Below are 19,791 nucleotides of genomic sequence, written 5' to 3'. Positions count from 1 at the left end.
CCTTCTTCTCAAATGACTAGTTTGTGTCAAACTGACATAAAAGTGGTCAGGGTGTATGCCAAAGATAATCCTAAAGTACAGTTTAAAATAAAACTAAGGATGTTGTTTTGCTGTCTAATATGAAATAGTTTTGGAAGGAGTGGGAAATGATTCTTATAAATAAAAGAGAGTTACAGTATACAAAGAGAATTTTGAATAAACTCTTATATAGGAGGTTGGAGATTAAGTGGCAGAATTCTGCTGCCCAGCCAGAGCCATCTACAGAGGTCAGTAGAGCTGCTGCATTTCTTGGTGGTGCATTTCTTAAAAATTAAGGAAAATTTTGCCCGGTACCACCAATTTTGTGGCCTAAATTCATAGTGGTCTTAATTTGTGTGACCCTTGCAAGCATGTTTCATGTATTATGTAGTACATCTCACTGAGTGCGTGTGTCCTTGCTTTGTAACTGTCATTGGTGTCACATCATTTCTTTTATTAGTTAAATACCTGGCTGTAGAAATGTGTTTTTGAACACTTAGAACTCTAAGTGCATTCTTTCCTTGAACTGCTTTCTAACTAAAATGGCACATACTCTCTTATGTGTGGCAGTTGGAGGAAATGTGGACTGGAAGCAGATAGCAAGTATTCAGGAGTCTATTGGCGAAACCAGCTCTCAGAGTGTTGTGGTTGCTGTGGATAGGTAAGGTATTCACTTTCTCCTCTTCTCACTGAAATACTTTTTCAGCCTTATTTTGCACCTTGTTTAAAAAGAAAAAAAATATTGCCAAAATAACTTTTAAAAAGTAATATAAGACTATTTTGTGACATACTGTGATTTAGATGATGATGTACCTTTAATTTTGTTCTCCAAATGTAAAATACAGGAAAGATTTTAATTGCATAAAACTGTTACAATTGGTACTGGAACTATTAAGGAAATATTGTTAAGTTAAAAAGTCACAAATCTCTCTAGAAAATTTTTTTTTCAACTCTTGGAAATTAAGCTTAGTTTATCTTTCTAGATAAGTGATGTAAAATAGCATGCTGGATAAAGTGAATGGATTTTCCTGGAAATTCTCATTATATATTTCTTTGGAAAGGTCTTTAAATTTTTTGCATTCTATACATTTCTAGGTATTCCCTTTTTAGCTTGTTTTCTAAAAGAAACTACATACTATTTCACTATAGAATATTACTTTAAAATGCACAACAAATAGAACCATATTTTATAGCAGTCTTTTGAAGGTTCCTTTTTTTCCAGGTAATTGCTCTCAAAATTGAAACCACATTTTACAATACTGGTATTCAAATTTTTTAAAACTACTTATGTTTGAAGCTTTCAAAACAGCCTTTGATTGCTGATCTTGAGACTCAGACTGATTTATTATTTACTTCAGATAAAACTGTGGCGGGGCGGGGTGGGGCATACCTGGGCATACCCACGTATCAAGTGTCTTTTTCCAACCTTATTTTTATATTTATTTATTTATTTATTATGTATACAATATTTTGTCTACATGTATGCCTGCAGGCCAGAAGAGGGCACCAGACCCCATTACAGATGGTTGTGAGCCACCATGTGGTTGCTGGGAATTGAACTCAGGACCTTTGGAAGAGCAGGCAATGCTCTTAACCGTTGAGCCATCTCTCCAGCCCCCCCAACCTTATTTTTTTGAAACAGTTGGTTGACCTGGAGCTCACCGCTTTGGCTAGTCTAGCTAACAGAGGATTGTCTTTTTCCACCTCCAGTGCTGACATTATAGGTTGCAGCTGCACCTGGTTTTTATTTACATGGGCTGGGGATCTAAAAGGTCCTCAGCACCCCATCCGTAGAGGCCTGTCAATGGCTCCTAACCCTGAAAGTACTTTCTGGAACTTCTTTCTTGAAACAAATTCCTAGTGTTTGGTGTTGGGTGTTTTGTTTGTTTGTTTGTTTGTTTTGTTATCTTCCTTGTGTAGATTGTAGAAATACTGTCTATCATCGTGTATTAGCATGAAGACTTGTGACACACAGGTCTGTATTATTTTATCATTGTTTAGGTCAGCGAGAGCTGAGTGTTATTGTCCTCAGTTTACAGATGAGAAAATTGGAACACAAGGGTTTAAATAAGTTGCTCATTCTCACAACCGACTGGTTTTGTATTGATATTTACAGTGTCTGTTTTGTTCTCTCATTCATAGAGAAATCTGGGGCGTAGAACATGCCTGTGGGTCTCTCCAGAGCCCTTCTTCCTCTATTCAGCTTCACAGCCGGGTAGTTAGTTGCCATTTTTGCTCCCAGGCTATCTTCCGTTCAAATGATGTTTCTGTCTTGTAGGAAGTCATCTTTACTGTCATTATGATAATCTATTTAATATTATAAAAATCTTGAAAAAGTTAAGGCATGACTGTAAATGCGCCCGCAGGCTGCTGTGCTCTGCAGTGTGCCTGCGTTTTAATGGAACATGGCTAGAAACAGAGCGGCCCTCAGAGGCTACCAAAGTGAGTAGGAATTTCAACACCCTTTCTCGAGTTGCACATCCCCCTGCCTTCTACCATCATGACTGGGTCTCCAGAACCTCTGGTTGCTATGGTAGTTCTCTGTCCATGCCTTGTTCTCCAGTTTTTCCCATCATCACAGCCTGCATCTTTCCCTGTGATTGCAGAGTCTCCATTTTCTGCACTACACTTTACCATTTGCTTCTTTTCTCTCCAGTTAAATCCTTTCTTTTGTCTTTGTCTTTCCTTTTGTTCTTTTATTATGTTTAAATATTTTACTCTGGTATGTTTTGTTTACTGCTTTGCCTTCCATGAGAATACTTCTAGTTTGAGAGAAATCAGCTGGCTCTTGTGCATAGTCTAGCAGTTTTTACTTTGGTTGATATGAGAACTTTGTAGTTTTTCTGTATTTTATGTTCTGGGTTCAGTCTAACCATTGGGCTAAATGGTATGCAGTTCTCTTGATGTTCTCCCGTGTTTGTTTTTGCCAAGGTTTGTTTTAGTTTGGTTTGTTGGGGGGGGGTTGGTTATTCTGTTTTTTGTTTTGTTTTGTTTTGTTTTGTTTTTTTCCGAGACAAGGTTTCTCTGTGTATCTCTGGCAGTCCTGGAACTCACTCTGTAAATCAGGCTGACCTTGAATTTACAAAGATCCACCTGCCTCTGCGTCTCTGAGTGCTGGGATTAAAGGCTTGCGCCATCACCACCTGGCTTGGTTTTTTGCCAATTTTTTTAATTACTTAGTTCGTTTTACCCAAAAGAACAGTACCGCAGGAGCTGAGATTTTACACTTGCCAATCTGTTTTGTTTCTTATTGTTACACTGAAGATTAAAATTAGTTGTATGTGAGACATTCAGATTGTGTTAGAGAAAAACTAGAATATCTTGAAAATGTTTGCTGCAAGTTTAATTGATGTAAATATGATGCTATATAAAGAATATTTCAGGGGACTTTGAAGTCAGCCTGCTGCAGTTTGAATCTTGGCTCTGGCACTAACTAGTTCAGTGGCATGAGTTTTCTGCTTACAGACGTTGGGTTATAGTAGCTTGTATTGATTATTGAATGAATATGAATATATTAAATAGTATATATATATATATATGATAAAAGGATAGTACTTCCCGGTGATTGGTAACTACTACTCTTAGTACAGTACTTTTAAGATTAATATTTGAGCTGGCTCTGCCTTTGAGGTTTCCCCTCTATCATGTACATCTAGTTTTGAAGTTTTAATTTGAGGAATGTTATAAAACCTGTGAAGATTTAGTCTCCTCATACTGCTGCATAAAAGCCAGTTCCTGGTAAAAAGAACAGGTTCTACTTGTGTGTGCTGAAGTCTCTTATGACAGTGACGCAGAATAGCACTCAGGAAGGAAGGCTGCACAAAGCTGGGTCTCGTAGCTAATCCTCGAACCTTTGGATATCGTCAGGAAACTGGTTCAGCCAGTTCTTGGATAAAGTGAGAGCATTTGTCATTTTTTGCCATTTTTAAGTTCCAAATGAACTTTCTAATCAAATGAACATTGCTTATAAAGATAAAATAAAACTATCTTAAGAGCTTGCTTAGGATTTGAGATACATATAGCTCCGTGGTAGAACATTTGCTTAAGGCTACTCATAGATTATCAGTAAAACTTGGAAATCCCATAATTTCTTAGCAAACCAACTCATTGCTTTCACAGATTCATATTTTCTTATCTTTAGAACCCCATGAGGTGCTTGCCTCATATTTGTAGAAATGTAATTAAAGCTACATTGTACACTCCTGAGTACAGAATGTAAGTGGGAAGGAGAAACAGTTCAGACAGCTCTTGTTAGTAGGCTGTGAGATGAATAAATATGCATTTGGCCATTTGGCCTTCTTAAAACACCTAAGAATTGTTAATACAAGCCATTACTTTTGAGTTGGCATAACAGAATTAAGACTTCTTAAGTTTTTTAATTGTCTTTTTCCCCAGAATATTTACAGGATCTACACGACTAGATGGGAATGCTATTGGTGAGTGGGAATAGTTATTCTACTCCTATTCTGTCTTTTGGCTCAAAAGCTTTAAAATTAAGATTAAAATGTAAATTATTTATTTTTTAGTTGATTTTGTTCGTTGGCTCTGTGCCGTGTCCATGGATGAATTGCTTTCCACTACACACCCAAGAATGTTTAGTCTACAAAAAATAGTAGAAATATCATACTATAACATGGGAAGAATACGGCTGCAGTGGTCTCGCATTTGGGAAGTTATTGGAGATCATTTCAATAAGGTATTTGAGTAATTATAGTATTTGTTTACATTTGCAATATTTTCTTTGTTTAAATTTTCCTAATCATAATCTGATTTTTATTTCTTCTAAGCAGTTATTTGTTACAGTTGTATAAGTAATTGTAGGGAACCTTTCAGGATCGTGTTACCGGCACTTTGGGTAGGTTGAGGCAGCTTGGGTTGGTTACACGTATAGCAAGATCCTATCTCAGAAAGGAAAAGGAAGGGCTAGAGACCCAAGTTCAGCTTCCAGTGTCCACGTCTAGCAGCTCACAACCACCTAGAGTTAAAACCTGCGTTTCAGAGGAATGAATACTGTTTTCTACTCTACTTCCTTGGACACATATACACACACACACACACACACACACACACACACACACATGTACAAATACACACACAGATACCACAAATGCACATTCACATATAGTTTTTTTTTTCTAAGAAAAGCAAAAACTTTGAGTTGCTTTCTTTTTAGAAATGATTGTTGAAACTTTTGGCAGTTTCACTAAAATATCTGTTTTCTATTTTTTGCATCCTGGTGCTTCTGTGAAAAACCTAGGATTCATCTTCTTATGCTGATTGTTTTGTGCTTTTTTGTAAGGAAAGAATGAAAAGTCATAGTTGTATGTCTGACGTTAGCATCTTGGTCTTGCTGCTGCCCTTACAGGTTGGTTGCAATCCTAATGAAGATGTAGCCATATTTGCAGTGGACTCCCTGAGGCAGTTGTCAATGAAGTTTTTAGAGAAAGGGGAACTTGCAAATTTCAGATTCCAAAAGGATTTCTTACGGCCTTTTGAACATATAATGAAACGAAACAGGTAATATGTTTTCTTCTTTTTAGTTGAATATCAGTAATATCTTACTATGTTCTACTCCAAAGAGAAAAATTTTTAAAAAAGAAATGGGTTGAATTTTATGTGGATGCATATTTAAGCCATTACATTACTGTTTTAGGTCTCCAACAATTCGAGATATGGTTGTACGGTGTATAGCACAGATGGTTAATTCTCAGGCTGCAAATATTCGCTCAGGATGGAAGAATATTTTCTCCGTATTCCATCTAGCTGCATCAGACCAAGATGAAAGCATAGTAGAACTTGCCTTTCAAACAACAGGGCACATTGTCAGTAAGTATTCCTTAGTTCAAGTGCAGCTAGAAAAGCTGACTGTGTCCAGTTGATTTGTGGTGCTGGAGTTGGACTCAAGGCCTGGGACTTGCTAGGTCAAATCCACTAACAGTGAGGTGTATCTCCAGCATCTGGGCTCTTGAGGCAAAGCATTTTGTTTGATTCTTACATTGTTCTTAACCACTGTACCATCTCCTCTGACTTTGTGGGAAATTGAAATATTAAGGATGGAAGTTAAAGTTAATCTTGTATAAAAGGTAGTGATTAAATGTTTGCTGTGTAAGCAGGGTGGCCTGAGTTTGGGTCCCCAGCTCCATCAGAAATAATCTGAGCAAGGCCAGGCACATCTGTAAACCCAGTTTGTGTTTATGTGGGGTAGGACTAGCTTGGTTATCATTTAGTGAGTGATTGCTTAAATATTAAGCATTTTACTTAAATATTTCAAGAATAAAATGTCCTTGTAGGCATGGTTAAACACAGGTATCCAGAGAGTAGTAACTCTGCATATCTGCCCAACAAGCTTTAAGGTACACCTGTTACTTTATTATGTGGTGTTTAAAGTGTGAACAAAATAGACACATCTTACTCAGGACAGGCTAGTTGTGAAGAGAACCCATACACATTTTTGTTAGGTGGCAAAAACCCTTGAAAACCTGTTAGAAGTATATACTCCTTTAGAGATTAATATATCTTGGATACAATTAAAATAATTGAAAATGTGTAGTTACTTCTATTTATTTTTCTCTGTTTTAGCTCTTGTATTTGAAAAACACTTTCCAGCCACTATTGATTCTTTCCAGGATGCAGTGAAGTGTTTGTCTGAGTTCGCATGTAATGCAGCTTTCCCAGACACAAGTATGGAAGCCATTCGACTAATTCGCCATTGTGCAAAATATGTGTCTGATAGACCTCAGGTATAGTAGCATTATTTAGTAAACAAAATATTGCTGAGTGATGGGTACAATGTGAAGTCTGTATTTGTTTGGAAACTTAGTGTACAGGAAGCATTTATTTTGAGCCCAAAATTAGTTTGAACTTGATTCTGAGTTACAGTTCTCCCAAGTAAATATATTTATTCATTTGATTTTCATAACACCAAATGGGGCAGCTAGTGTTACAGCTTTATATAAATAAGGAGACAGGTGCGAGGAGTTTTAAGTTGTGTCCATAGTTGCAAGGCAAGTAAAGGAGAAAGAGGCCTGGCCTGTTTCTAAGCCTCCTGACCCACCACTGTCTGCCTGTGCCTTGCAGCACTGAAGTTATGCATGGATGAGAGTGTCCTTAAGCACTGAAATAAAGACACTGAATTGAGAACCTTGCTAATTTTGACCTTGAATATCTGAACCTATTCTGTATATATGTGGGGAAGGAGGAGGTATGTGCACATGTGTATAGGCAGGTTTTTGTGGAAGCCAGAAGCATTAAATGCCCCTAGAGCTGGAGTTAACAGACTGCTCACAGGGGTGCTGGGAACCAAACCCAGTTTCCTTACAAGAGTAGGATGTGGTCCTAACTGCCAAGCAGTGACTAGCCCTGTAAAATCAACTTAAAAAAAAAGTTTAATCAATGGCTCTTTACAGATAGTTATATCTTCAGCTTTTTGTAAATTATTATATATTAAATTTCTCACTTTTGATTGGTAACACACTTAGTGTTTTTCCTGAGAAATATTACAGACTGTGTCAGAATATGTATCTTTGCCTGACTGATTGCATCCTTCCTCTTGAAGGCTTTCAAGGAGTACACAAGTGACGACATGAATGTGGCCCCTGAAGACAGGGTGTGGGTGAGAGGGTGGTTCCCGATTCTCTTCGAGCTATCATGTATCATCAATAGATGCAAATTAGATGTAAGAACCAGGTAACAATCCATATTTGAAATTTAATTTAAGTTTTGAAAGATTTATTTTTATCCTCATTAACTTTTATTATGGATACACACAGTTAGAGACCACAAAATTATTGTTTTTTTAACCACATATATTAAGAATTTATAATTATGAGAGAGAGATCTTGCCAGCCAAGCTGTGATGGCTCACACCTTTCATCCTAGCACTAGGCGGGGGGGGGGGGGGGGGGACTAGAGGCAGGCAGATCTCTGTGAGTTCAGGCCAGCCTGGTTTACAGAGCAAGTTCCAGGAAAGCCAGGGCTACCAAGAGAAACCCTGTTTTGGGAGAAAAAAAAAGAAAAGAGTTAGATAGGCACATTTTAGAGTATATTTGTAGACAGAAGTTTTTGTCCCACCTGATCCCATAGCCATTCTGTCCCAAGGAAACACACTGAGGCTTATATTAATTATAAACAGTTGGTCTGTTAGCTCAGGCTTTTTATTAACTAGCTCTTACAACTTAACTTAATCCATAATTCTTAACTAGGTTTAGCCACAAAGCTTGGTACCTTTTCTCAGTAAGGAATTATCATTTAGCTTCCTCTGAGTCTAGCTGATGACTGACTCTCTAACTTTCCTCTTCCCAGAATTCTCCTAGTCTAGTTGCCCTGCCCGTTCTTTTTGCCTGGCTACTGGCCAATCAGTGTTTTATTAAAACAATATGAGTGACAAATCTTTACAGTGGACAAGAGAATTATTTGTCAGCATTTCCCCTTTTATCTTTTCAAAATGAAAACCTTGAATCTAATCTCCTTTCATTAGTTTTTTTCCTGATCATTATCCATAACAACTTGTAACCAATATGCTAAACAAAGAGAAGCATCCGTAATCCATTTTAGGGGGTGGAGGGAATGTGGGCGTAGTTTTCTAGGCTACTTTCTGCTGATTGCTGACAAATCTTTGGGGGACCCTGAGAAAATTAGGGCTCTGGTCAAACCCTGACTGGAGTATTGTATGAAGCTGTACCACCTTGAAGCTGTTCTAGATGTGGGCGCAGAGGGAACCGCAGCAGAGAGCCGTCTGCTCCTATGGGGTCTTTCCTGATCGAGCCTGACTTTTCTTAACCAGAATGAATTCACAGCCTCTTATTTCCTGTGGAAATAAAAGCAAAACCTCTTCTCCAAAGTAACATATCTTTTGCCTTAAATTTTGAAGTCAAGGCATTTTCAAAATATATAGGTTGGATTAATCCAGCAACATTTATAATCAAATGTCTATCTTTGGCCGTCCTGGAACTTACTCTGTAGATTAGGTTGGCCTCGAAGTAAAGGAGATCAGCCTGCCTCTGTCTCCCAAGTGTTGGGATTAAAGGTGTGCACCACCACCTCCAGCTATACTGTTTCTTTTTTTAAAGGACTTTCTCTATCCTTTTTTTTCCTCTCCCAAGTCTACATATAATTTTTAAACACACTGTAAAGCATTTGGAGGTTTGTTTTTCATCTGCATCTGTCTTTACTGCATCTCTCTATCTTTCCTGATCACACGAGTCTTATTCTGCTAAGGGATATGGCTAGGATTAAAACTGTGGCTTTGGCAACTTTCTGTGCCCCATTCCTTAGATTTCTGAGAATCTGTCTTCATGGCAGAGGTACTGGCAGGAGCCGTGTTTTATTGCCACAACTCTGTGGAGTTTCAAGATCTATGCCACCGCCAACAAGCCTGCCTTAGACTGCTCATAAACACCATTTAAGTGTTTGGTGACAGAGCCTTTTAAAAGAGCCACAGGATTTTTTCTGCTTACACTGAGTCAGGAAGCTTCTCTTAAAAGAACCATGCCTCTGTTTGCCATCAGGAAAACAGACCCTACCAGAGTAAAGACGGTTACCACAAAGCTGAGCTTGACTCTGTCCTTGTTTGTCTAGAATCCTTTTTTAAAGCTCTCTCAGACTTTATATAGAAATTCTTGCCAAACATTTGGGGGGCATTTGTAGATGGAAGTTTTTGTCCTGCCTAGTCCCACAGCCATTCAGTTCCAAAGAAACACACAGAGGCTTATACTAATTATAAGCTGTTTGACCTATTTGCTCAGGCTTATTATTAACTAGCTCTTACAACTTAAATTAACTCATAATTCTTGTCAATGTTAGCCACGTGACTTGGCACCTTTTCTCAGTAAGGCATTCTCATCTTGCTTCCTCTGCATCTGGCTGGTAACTGCATCTCTGCCTTTCCTCTTGTGTGCTCCTTTCTGACTGAATGGCTGTGGGTCTACATATATTAATATAATTACTAGATATACTAGTGGGAAATGAAATATAATACTTCACTTAAATCTGGCTTTTAGTCTGTTTAATACTGTAAACAATTTTCTCACTTGTTTCTACTCAGAAACTTCAATAAATGACAAAATTTTTTTCCTGGTAGATGGTAGAAGCATTTTTTTTTAATTAATTAGCTCTTGTTTTGTTTTTGATGCAAAGTATCATGCAGCTCAGGCTGACCTTAAGCTCCTGATCCTTCTGCCTCTCCCTCACATGTACTCATGCTTACAGAAGCCACACTGACTAAAAGAATTTATAAAGGGATAGTCTTGAATTTTAATAAGTTGCTAAAGGGGTCCTCTGCCAAACAGTCTGCCATGTAAAAGTATAAATTAAAATGTTTGATAATGTTATTGATATTATGGAGTTTTATGAGTAACTTCTATGGTCTGAGCCCTACTTTGGATTATTATCTATTTTGTAAGAATTTCTATTATAACAAAAACAGCTATAAAAGTGTGAAGTTCCTCAGGCTGTAATTCCCAGCTAATTTTGATGGATATAGTTTTAACGTAAGGAAGAGAGTCACCTCAGTCTCATATCTTGTTCCTAACATGATTAGGTGTTGCAGGCTGGTGGGAACTTTCTGAGGTACTGAACATACATCATACTTATCTTGCATATCCACATAACATGTTTTTCGAGACCCTACTACATGTGCTAGGCCTGAGGAACACAACAACATATGAACTAGGCTCTGTGCCGGTCGTTAGGTAATGTTTAAAGATACTGACCATTTTAACACTTCTGAGTTGAAGGGTGCAGACATACTACTAGACAGAAGTTAACACAAGTTTTTTTCTGTTCCCCACTTCTTCCAACAAGGAAGAACTTCTTCCTAATCCCTAACAAGTGGCACCTTTCCCTAATGGCCAAGCATTCAAACAGATGAGCTATAGAAGCCATTCCTAGTCAGACCACTGCGGAGTCAATGTACAGTCTTCAGCAGCTGAGTGGATGGGAGGGGAACAGAAAAATAAGCAACCTTACCATCAGAGCCTTCGGAGTTTTTATTTTCTGGATGATGTATCCTAAAGGAACCTGTTATTTTACAACTTAAATTGCTTTATATTCAATATACATTAACAACCAGTATTGACTTTCCTTTTTTAGTAGCTTTGTAAACTTTTAAAGCTTTCTTAAGACAGTTTCACTGCTTCTCATTCCATCTTTCTTGTGTTCTGTTCCTTAGGGGCTTAACAGTCATGTTTGAGATAATGAAGACGTACGGCCACACTTACGAGAAGCACTGGTGGCAGGACTTGTTCAGAATTGTTTTCAGAATCTTTGACAATATGAAATTGCCAGAGCAACAGACAGAGGTAAGGGAACACAACATTTTCCTTAGCATAAAGTGGTAAGGTTTTTCCCTCAGTACATGTTAGTGTTTGAAATTAAACACATTGAACATAAAAGAATTCCTAGAACATGGTTCCTTCAGTACATGAGAAATACTATTTTTTTTCATTAGCAAGGACACTATTTGGAAATAGGATTGAATTAGTGATTTACTTTTTATTTTCATTGCTTTTGTTAAACTGTCAGCTTCTCTTCCATATTTTGCTATAGTCATAAGAAAGAAACACCAGTAACTTTTATTAATATTAGATGATGAATTCTTGTTCAGTGAAGAATACAAAGTAAAATTAACTAGTTATTTCGATTTATTTTACTACAAACGACTTAGATATGTATTTCAGATTCTGTGACTAGAGAGTCTCATTTTTCCTCTCTGTCCTATATAGCAATATGAAATGGAGACTTGTGTAATTATCTTTAATGTAATCTAGTGGTTGGTGGGCAGCACGACCTCTTCATGATCCCCTTTCCCCCCCAGAAAGCCGAATGGATGACAACCACCTGCAATCATGCCCTGTATGCAATCTGTGATGTGTTCACCCAGTACTTAGAAGTTCTTAGTGATGTGCTTTTGGATGACATTTTTGCCCAGCTCTACTGGTGTGTGCAACAAGGTAGGTCTGTACCAGCTATGTAAACACCTAGTGTGACATATGACACCTGGGATATGTAAATTAATTGCTTTTTTCTCTTCTAGACAATGAGCAGTTAGCACGCTCTGGTACAAACTGCTTAGAAAACGTGGTTATTCTGAATGGTGAAAAATTTACTCTAGAAATCTGGGATAAAACGTGTAACTGCACCCTGGATATCTTCAAAACTACAATACCACATGCGTAAGATTTTATACAGGTCTACTCTGTATTTATATATTGATTGGGTTTAAAAATGAGTAATTACTAAACTGTAAAAACTACATGAAGTAAGTTCTTTGTAAACAAAAATCTTTCGTGTTTTCCGAAGTTTGGGTCATAATGTGATGATTCTCATGCGTTTTGAACATATCACACACCAGGTGATAGTTTGAGTTAACGAGAGCCTTCCTTAACATGTATTTCAGTTACAACAGATTTATTAGTCTAGAAAATCTGTTTGTAAACACTACACTGTACACTAAATTGCTATCTTTCTGTGAGGAATGAATTATGAGTAGTCAATAAAGAAACAAAGATACATTAGCACCTGGATTATTCATAGGATAGAGTGGAATTCATGTCCAACATAGCCCTGGGGCTTTCTGATTTGTGTATAGCTTTACTTGCTGTCTGAAATGTTTAAATCTATAGATAGACTCTTCCTAGAAACATTAAATACACCCAGTGCTCATATAAAGTCATGTGAAAATTATTAGCTATTCCACATTTTAAACTTTGTATCCTGTTTTGTAACATGAATTAAATATCATTTAGGTTCTTGTAATAGCCTTATAAATAGTAAAATTATAAATAGGAAGTAAAATATAAATCACTAACTAGAAAAGTGATCTATACTGAAAGATGCACAATGATTTCTTTGACCCACTTCCAATTATTCAGTATATTTTCACACTTACCTGGAGCAGGGTGAGATAGTATGAATCTTTGCCTTGCAGCTCTCCCTGCTCCCTCCACCCCCCATAAGCTCTTTATATAAATCTCCTGGCTACACATTATTTTTCATTGGACATGCGTGTGTTTTAATTTGTTAAGTTACACACACATGGTAATATAATATATACATAACTTTCTTAATAGAAAAGATCGATTTCTAACTTTATTGCAGCGAAACCATTTGTTGGCATCTGTCTGCCTGGATTCTAGAGCTTTGATTCTTAAACTTGTTTCTTCTGCAAGCTCCTAATTCATAAGTGGCAAGTTAATTTATCTTTGGGACCTTGTTGACCTAATTTTTCTATCTTTTAAAAAAAATAGAATTTTAAGAGTTTTATGAATTTTAATTTCATTTTAAATTTTAATTCTATGAGGTTTTTTGTTTTGTTTTTGTTTTTTTTTTGAAAAGTGTCAGACTTTTAAAACAAGTTTGCAACCCAGGCGGTGGTGCACGCCTTTAATCCCAGCACTTGAGAGGCAGAGGTGGGAGGATCTCTGTGAGTTCAAAACCAGCCTGGTTTATAAGAGCTAGTACCAGGACAGGCTACAAAGCTATAGAGAAACCCTGTCTCAAACAACAAAAACAAACAAACCGAAAAAAAAAAAGAAAGAAAGAAAGGAAAAAGAACAAGCTTGCTTTAGGGTGATATTTAAGACATTAATATTTAAAAGAAGTATGTCTAAAATCCATGGCACTTTAGAAAGTATATTTTACTATGCAGCTATTATCCTTCTAACTATATTGAGTGCTGCCGAACCAATTTCCCAAAGTACATCTTTTAAAATTTTTACTGAAAAGATCTCAGAAAATTGCTTTTATCAGTAGTCAGACTGTAATTTTCCCCTTTCTAATGCCCATTTAAAATACGTTGCCTGTGGCACAACTCTTTACTGTGGCCCAGTGACTGGTTTTTGTTCTGGTGTCTTAAAGGCTCCTGACATGGCGTCCTACTTCAGGAGAGGCTGCTCCCCCTTCTCCATCACCCATGAGTGAAAAACAACTGGTAAGTAAAGCTTATTTGATTTTGTCTGTAATTTAACTGTGAGCCAAACTCTACGTGTCAGTGTCCTAATGCGTTCCCATTGCTGTTACAGAATGCCCAATCCTAGGTCGTCTAGAGGTACCCAAAGCTGGCCTCTCAGTGTGGAGGGCGGCTGTACAGGGAGCAGCGTGTACCTACGGGAGACTGCCCTCTCCTTCCACACTGGCCCCTTAACCTTTTATCATAAGACATCACCCTGTCCATAGGGCACTGCCCCTTGTCAAATGAACTCTTACTGCTCATAGAGGATTAAGTTTGAGCATGAATTTTGTTTCTGATTCCACACATACACTGAAGAGTGGCATATAGGAATGTCTGGATACAAATATCTGAACTCTGGCAGTGAGACCAACTTTTCTTAAAAGAAAGTGTAAGTTTCTTATGTGAAATTCTCGGATTAAAATTCCTGATGATAAATTTTACATATACTCTATAAGTACCATGAAGGGGGTACTTAAAATTACTGTTTATATAGGGCATAGAATAAAATAATTTCAAGGGTTATGAATGCAGAAACCAGATTATATAGAGATTTTTTTACACTAAAGATATTATTAAATCTTGTTTTACCTTTTTACTTTGATTTAATTTCACTATATAGAAAATAGTTAAAGAATTCCAATGTGCCCTTCAGCTCATATATTGGATTCCTATGTAGTTGTACAGGAAACACTTGACCAGCATTAAATGAATTATTATTAGTCTTTTGACTGGAGTACAGAGGATGTGTCTTAGCTCCTATGTTCGCTCCCCTGTACCTTGGCTGTCTCTGCTGTCACTCCCCCATGGTTTTTCCAGTCCTTTTAGGGGAATTTGCAAATATGGTGTTCTTTAACCACTATGAGATTCACATCATTTTTGAAGATAACAAAAGGATAACTCAGATCACTACAATCAAAACATTCTTGTTGGAACTATTTTTATCCAGTATGTAGGCTTCATTCTGATTCTACCTTTTCCATTTTACCAAAAACAGCAAGAGAAAAAAAACAAAACAAAAAAAGTAGGTCACACTGTCCATGTTGGTTTTCTAGCCCTTGAAAACTTTAAAGAGATTTATGTGTGTTATGTATATTTCCCTACATGAATATTATGTTCCACAAGTATGTAGGACCCTAAGGAGGCCAGAAGCATTGCCAGGTCCCCTAGAACTTAAGTTGCTCATGGAATCAAACCCGGATCCTCTGCAAGAACTGTCAACAGCCCCTAGCCCTTGAATTTTAAACCTCGGAGAGTAGTAGCAGGGTAGTGCCTACTGACCTGTTTGCTTCCTGCAGCTTTTAAATTTCTCAACTAACTGTTAATAGTAAAAACATAGATTACATACTAGAGTAGTATTCTGTTTCTTGTGGTACCTGCCACAGAGACTCATAATTGCTCCATAATTGATGTGTTGGTTTGATCCGTTAGACACCCCCATCACTTGTTGAACATCCTGTGCATGCCAGGAATGACTTACTCTTTTCTGTGGGTACTCTTCTATCACAGGGAAGCATATGCAATACGGGATCTGTACTGTTCTGTATAGAGTGAGACTTGGCATCTCACCACAACCTGAGGCTTGAGTACCAAAGATAAATCTCACTCATGTCTTAGCATTGCACCCCCGGCTCACCTTCTGATTTTAAAGCTGCTGTTGCTGCCGCCGCCATTCTGCTCCCCATCAGCTCCATTCTGTCTTTCTCTTTTCCTCTAACTACTTAGAACTGGCCAAGCTTGTCAGAAGTTCCCACTGCCACTCCTAGCTGAAGTAATTCTTGCTGTGCACTTAAAATAGTATTTTAAAATAACCTGTCACTATAAAAATAGATGTAATAAAAGTGTATGTACAAGAAAGAATTCAGGGCTTAAAATATAACAGTTTTTATTCTACCTCCCTACTAATTGATCAGCATGCTTTCATTTGTTTCTTAGACATTTACAAATAGTTACTATTATGTATACACTTAAAATATTTTTAAATGTAAATACTAGTTAGCATATCTAGGCAATATTTTTACAACTACATGAATTTTTCTTTACCTTAACATTCAAAAATTTCTAAAATAATTTTCAACCCTTTGTGTTGTAACCCAGTTTAAGTATTACTGTAAGTATTCCTATGTGTTTTTATTTTAAAATGTCTTTTGAAGTCATTATGGTCAAATAAATACTTTGCTAGACTAAAACAATTTTTTACTTAACGCTGCTTATGTGTTAAAAAAGAACTTACTTAGATTACTAAAACCCGTAACAATAAAATAACGGCTCTATAATGTAGAGTGCTTTATTGTTTAGTAATGTTTTCAGAGGGCTAGAGAGAGGCTCAGTGTTTGCGAGCAGGAACTGCTGCTGCAGAGGACCTGAGTTGTCCTCAGCACCCACATGTAGCTCACACCCATCTGTAGCTCCAGCTCCGGGGACCCAACACCTGGTTTTGGTGTCTGGGCATCTGCACGCATGAACACATACACATAATTAAAAATAAATCTTTTAAAAATGTTCTCATATTTAATCCTCCTATAGTAAATGTATTACAGTTGTGTTTTATCCAGAAGTGGAAATGACAGATCATAAGCAGTGGTTTCATTTGACATGAAGCCAGTTAAAATCTAATTGCTCAGCACTGTTTCTAGGAACACAACCCAGTGAGGCCATACTCCAGAGAAATAGCGCAGTGCTCATCCTAAAGCCAGCTTCTCCTTTCTCAGCTTGTTTCCTTGGGAACAGAAGATACTCCACTAGCTACTCCCGCGGTCCATGAAATTGCCCTCCACTTTAACCCATGTGAGCTGGGTTAGATTTGGAGAACACGTGTGCATCCTGTTGACTAGTTTTGCATGCATTGTAACATCGACTTAGCATAGCACATGGATGGTATCAGGCCTGTCAGGCCTGAACTCACAGAGGGTCAGAAAGGGAGCCTGCCTGCCTTTATTTGTTTGTTTGTTTGTTTGTTTGTTTGTTTGTTGTGTAACCTTGGCTGTCCTGGAACTTGCTCTTTTGACCAGGCTGGCCTCGAAGTCACAGAGATCTCCCTGCCTCTGCTTCCGAGGGCTGGGATCAAAGTCTTATGACACCACCACCTGGCCTGGGTTTAGGTTTTTTAAGTTTAACTTTCTGCAGTCCAGACTGGCCTCAAATTTGCATCATTCCCCCATATGAACCCTCAGCTGTTGTCCTAAAGATGTTCAACTTTTGCCTGTATCTAGATAATTTAAATGCAGGATGATTTTTTTCATGGATAACATCTAAATTTTATAATTTTTTAAAAAAATAGTATAATATGAATAACAAAGTATGTTCTTCCTTGCAGCGTGCTTAACAATAAATTTATCTTACTAGGATACAATATCGCAGAAATCTGTAGATATACATGATTCTGTTCAACCAAGATCTTCTGATAACAGGCAACAGGCACCACTGGTTTCTGCTTCTACTATCAGTGAAGAAGTTAGCAAAGTGAAGCCTACAGCAAGTGAGTTATTTATCTAAGTAAAAATAAACTATACTTTATATAGGTAAGAGTCATTTTTTTTTTTGATACACTTTTTTGGGGGGGAGGAGGATTCAAGGCAGGGTTTCTCTGTGTAGCTCTGACTGTCCTGGAACTCACTCTGTAGACCAGGCTGACCTTGAACTCAGATCCTCTTGCCTCTGCTTTTGAATGCTAGGATTAACAACATGTGCCACCATTGCCTGGTTGTTGCTCTTATTAATCAGCATATTCCATAATTAGGTTTGAGATAACTTTTTACTGTTTCTACCCCAGTGTGAACATTTCTGACAGATATTCTCTGTCAAGAATTTTGCTAACATCTGCAGTGTCCACTTTGGCTACTGTTGCCTTGGGTGTATGGGTCTTCCTTCTCTATTCCTCTATATTCAGACCCCATTTTCTGTGTGTAAAGGTGGGAAACCCCATGTCTTCCTCTACCTTTCTGCTGGGAACTTGGTAAAGGATCCCAATGCAGGAGCTCCTAGCTAAGGGGACCAACCCTGCTGCACTGCTGCCTACCCTGTCTCCATGGACCACCTTCATAATTTTCCATACCTTTGCCCCAAAATGGGACACTCTCATTTTTTGACATATGTTCAGTTTTGTTTGCTGAAAGCAAATAACACATAGGAAAGACTATATCTCTTTAGAAAAGCAGGTGGCTTTAAACACTTTATAACACTGGAGTCTGTGTGACCAACTAGATGCTCAACAAGTAAAGTCACTTGCCACCAGGCCTGATGCCCTGAGTGTGATCCATGGGAACTCTGTGGTAGAAGGAAAGAGCTGAATCCTAAAAGTTGCCCCCTGGTCTCCACCTGCCAACACACACATGTATGTATATGCACAGTAGACAGAAAATAAATAAATGGAATGAAATTTAAAGTGAGACTATACTCACTGAACAGTGACTTTTTTCAAATAAACAGCTGAGTTGCATTTTCAGAATGTTGTCAGACGCCACCCATGACTAGTTAGAAAACTTTTTCATTACTATGGAAAGAATACCCCATAGTCAGTGAGGAGCCACTCCTTATTCTTCCCTTCTCTATCCTGACAACCACCATTCTGTGTCTGTGTCTGTGTCTCAGCTCTTCTGTGGATTTTACATGGATGAAATCATACAGTATGTGATCTTGAGATTCGTCATAGTATGAATTAGTAACTTACTCCTTTTTATTACTGAGTTAACAATCCTCTGTGCGTTTGTGCACTTGGATTATGAATAGTGCTAGTGGGAGTATTTGTGTCCAAGCAGTCTGAACACCTGTTGTCAGGTCTTGTGGAAATGTACCTGAAAGTAGAATTACTGGGCTGTATGCTAATTCTTTGTACAGTCTAAAGAACCATGAAGCTGTTCATGGTAGTAATACCGTTAATATTCCTACTGAGTGTTACAGTGCAGCCTATCTGCCAAACTCTGTTACTGAGGATATCTAGGTACCACTCAGAGCTCTCCCAACACCCTGATGAAACCTCTTTTCCTTAAACACCTGCCTACTGCTCAGCCCCTTCTGGGGTCCAAGTGCTACCAAAAGACTCTGGTCTGGGATGTCTTGGCTAATAAAATAAAGGGGTGAGAATGCACAGTGCTGGCTATCACTGTAGCAAGGGAGACCATGGGCCTAGTGGGGCTCTTTGTTTTTAACTTGTCTTCAATCATAAGAACCAAAACTACATAGAACAACATTTCTAGAAAAATATTTGAATAGGAAAAATATTTCAAATGTCTCAGTAAGTAGATTTAACTTGCAGAAATTGGTACCAGAGAAGGAATTTTATAGTAAATGTTCTTTGTATTAGAAAGAAACTAAGGGATTATAAATCGGCAACTGCTGGAACTCTTGCCCCCAGATTGATTATTAAGTAATTCCTTTTGGCTTCTGTTGCCCATTAGAACAGGAACCAGATGTGGCCTTGCTGTCTGACCCTTCCTTTCCCTGCCTGGCCCACTTCAGTGCAGCTCACAGCAACTAGTGGCTGAGTCCTCCCTCCCTCAGCTCCTCCATCTGACCTGCCTAGCTGCGTGGTAACTGAAAAGCTGTGCTGTCCTTTGATGACGTCCTAGCAGGCTGGTAGCCTGAGCAGTGAAGTTTGTCTTAGCTGTGGAGTAGAAGGCTGCGTGGGGAACACTTCAGAAACTGGGTTTAGTGACAGTGTTCTTAACCTACATGTTTATAACTTGTTTACTGGTGTATCAATTGAAAATAAGCATTAGTTTAATCTACAAACACACACATGGACCAAGATAAACCTGTCAGACAGCTAAACTACAATATCCCACGGTTTGATGAGAATCCTGGCTATCCCACGTTCTGTTTTGTGTTGA

General features: G+C 38.0%; 1 protein-coding gene across 2 annotated transcripts in view; it reads left to right on the top strand.

Annotated features, from left to right (window-relative positions):
* The window catches only part of Arfgef1 (ARF guanine nucleotide exchange factor 1), a 96,110-nt gene that overhangs the window by 69,553 nt on the left and 6,766 nt on the right, over nucleotides 1-19,791 (top strand). For both annotated transcript variants that reach the window (XM_085677313.2, XM_048420484.3), the window contains 12 exons: nucleotides 589-679; nucleotides 4,414-4,454; nucleotides 4,545-4,714; nucleotides 5,384-5,535; nucleotides 5,672-5,844; nucleotides 6,598-6,758; nucleotides 7,574-7,704; nucleotides 11,186-11,315; nucleotides 11,831-11,966; nucleotides 12,050-12,188; nucleotides 13,873-13,945; nucleotides 17,309-17,441. In XM_085677313.2, the coding sequence (XP_085533439.1) occupies nucleotides 589-679; nucleotides 4,414-4,454; nucleotides 4,545-4,714; nucleotides 5,384-5,535; nucleotides 5,672-5,844; nucleotides 6,598-6,758; nucleotides 7,574-7,704; nucleotides 11,186-11,315; nucleotides 11,831-11,966; nucleotides 12,050-12,188; nucleotides 13,873-13,945; nucleotides 17,309-17,441 (1,530 nt within the window). The remainder of the gene's footprint in view (nucleotides 1-588; nucleotides 680-4,413; nucleotides 4,455-4,544; nucleotides 4,715-5,383; nucleotides 5,536-5,671; nucleotides 5,845-6,597; nucleotides 6,759-7,573; nucleotides 7,705-11,185; nucleotides 11,316-11,830; nucleotides 11,967-12,049; nucleotides 12,189-13,872; nucleotides 13,946-17,308; nucleotides 17,442-19,791) is intronic.

The sequence above is a fragment of the Myodes glareolus genome, chromosome 16 (assembly GCF_982192425.1).
Source record: "Myodes glareolus chromosome 16, mMyoGla1.1, whole genome shotgun sequence".
NCBI lineage: Eukaryota > Metazoa > Chordata > Mammalia > Rodentia > Cricetidae > Myodes > Myodes glareolus.
The sequence above is the reverse complement of the archived record's forward strand: the minus strand, read 5'-3'. Positions and strand labels throughout refer to the sequence as shown.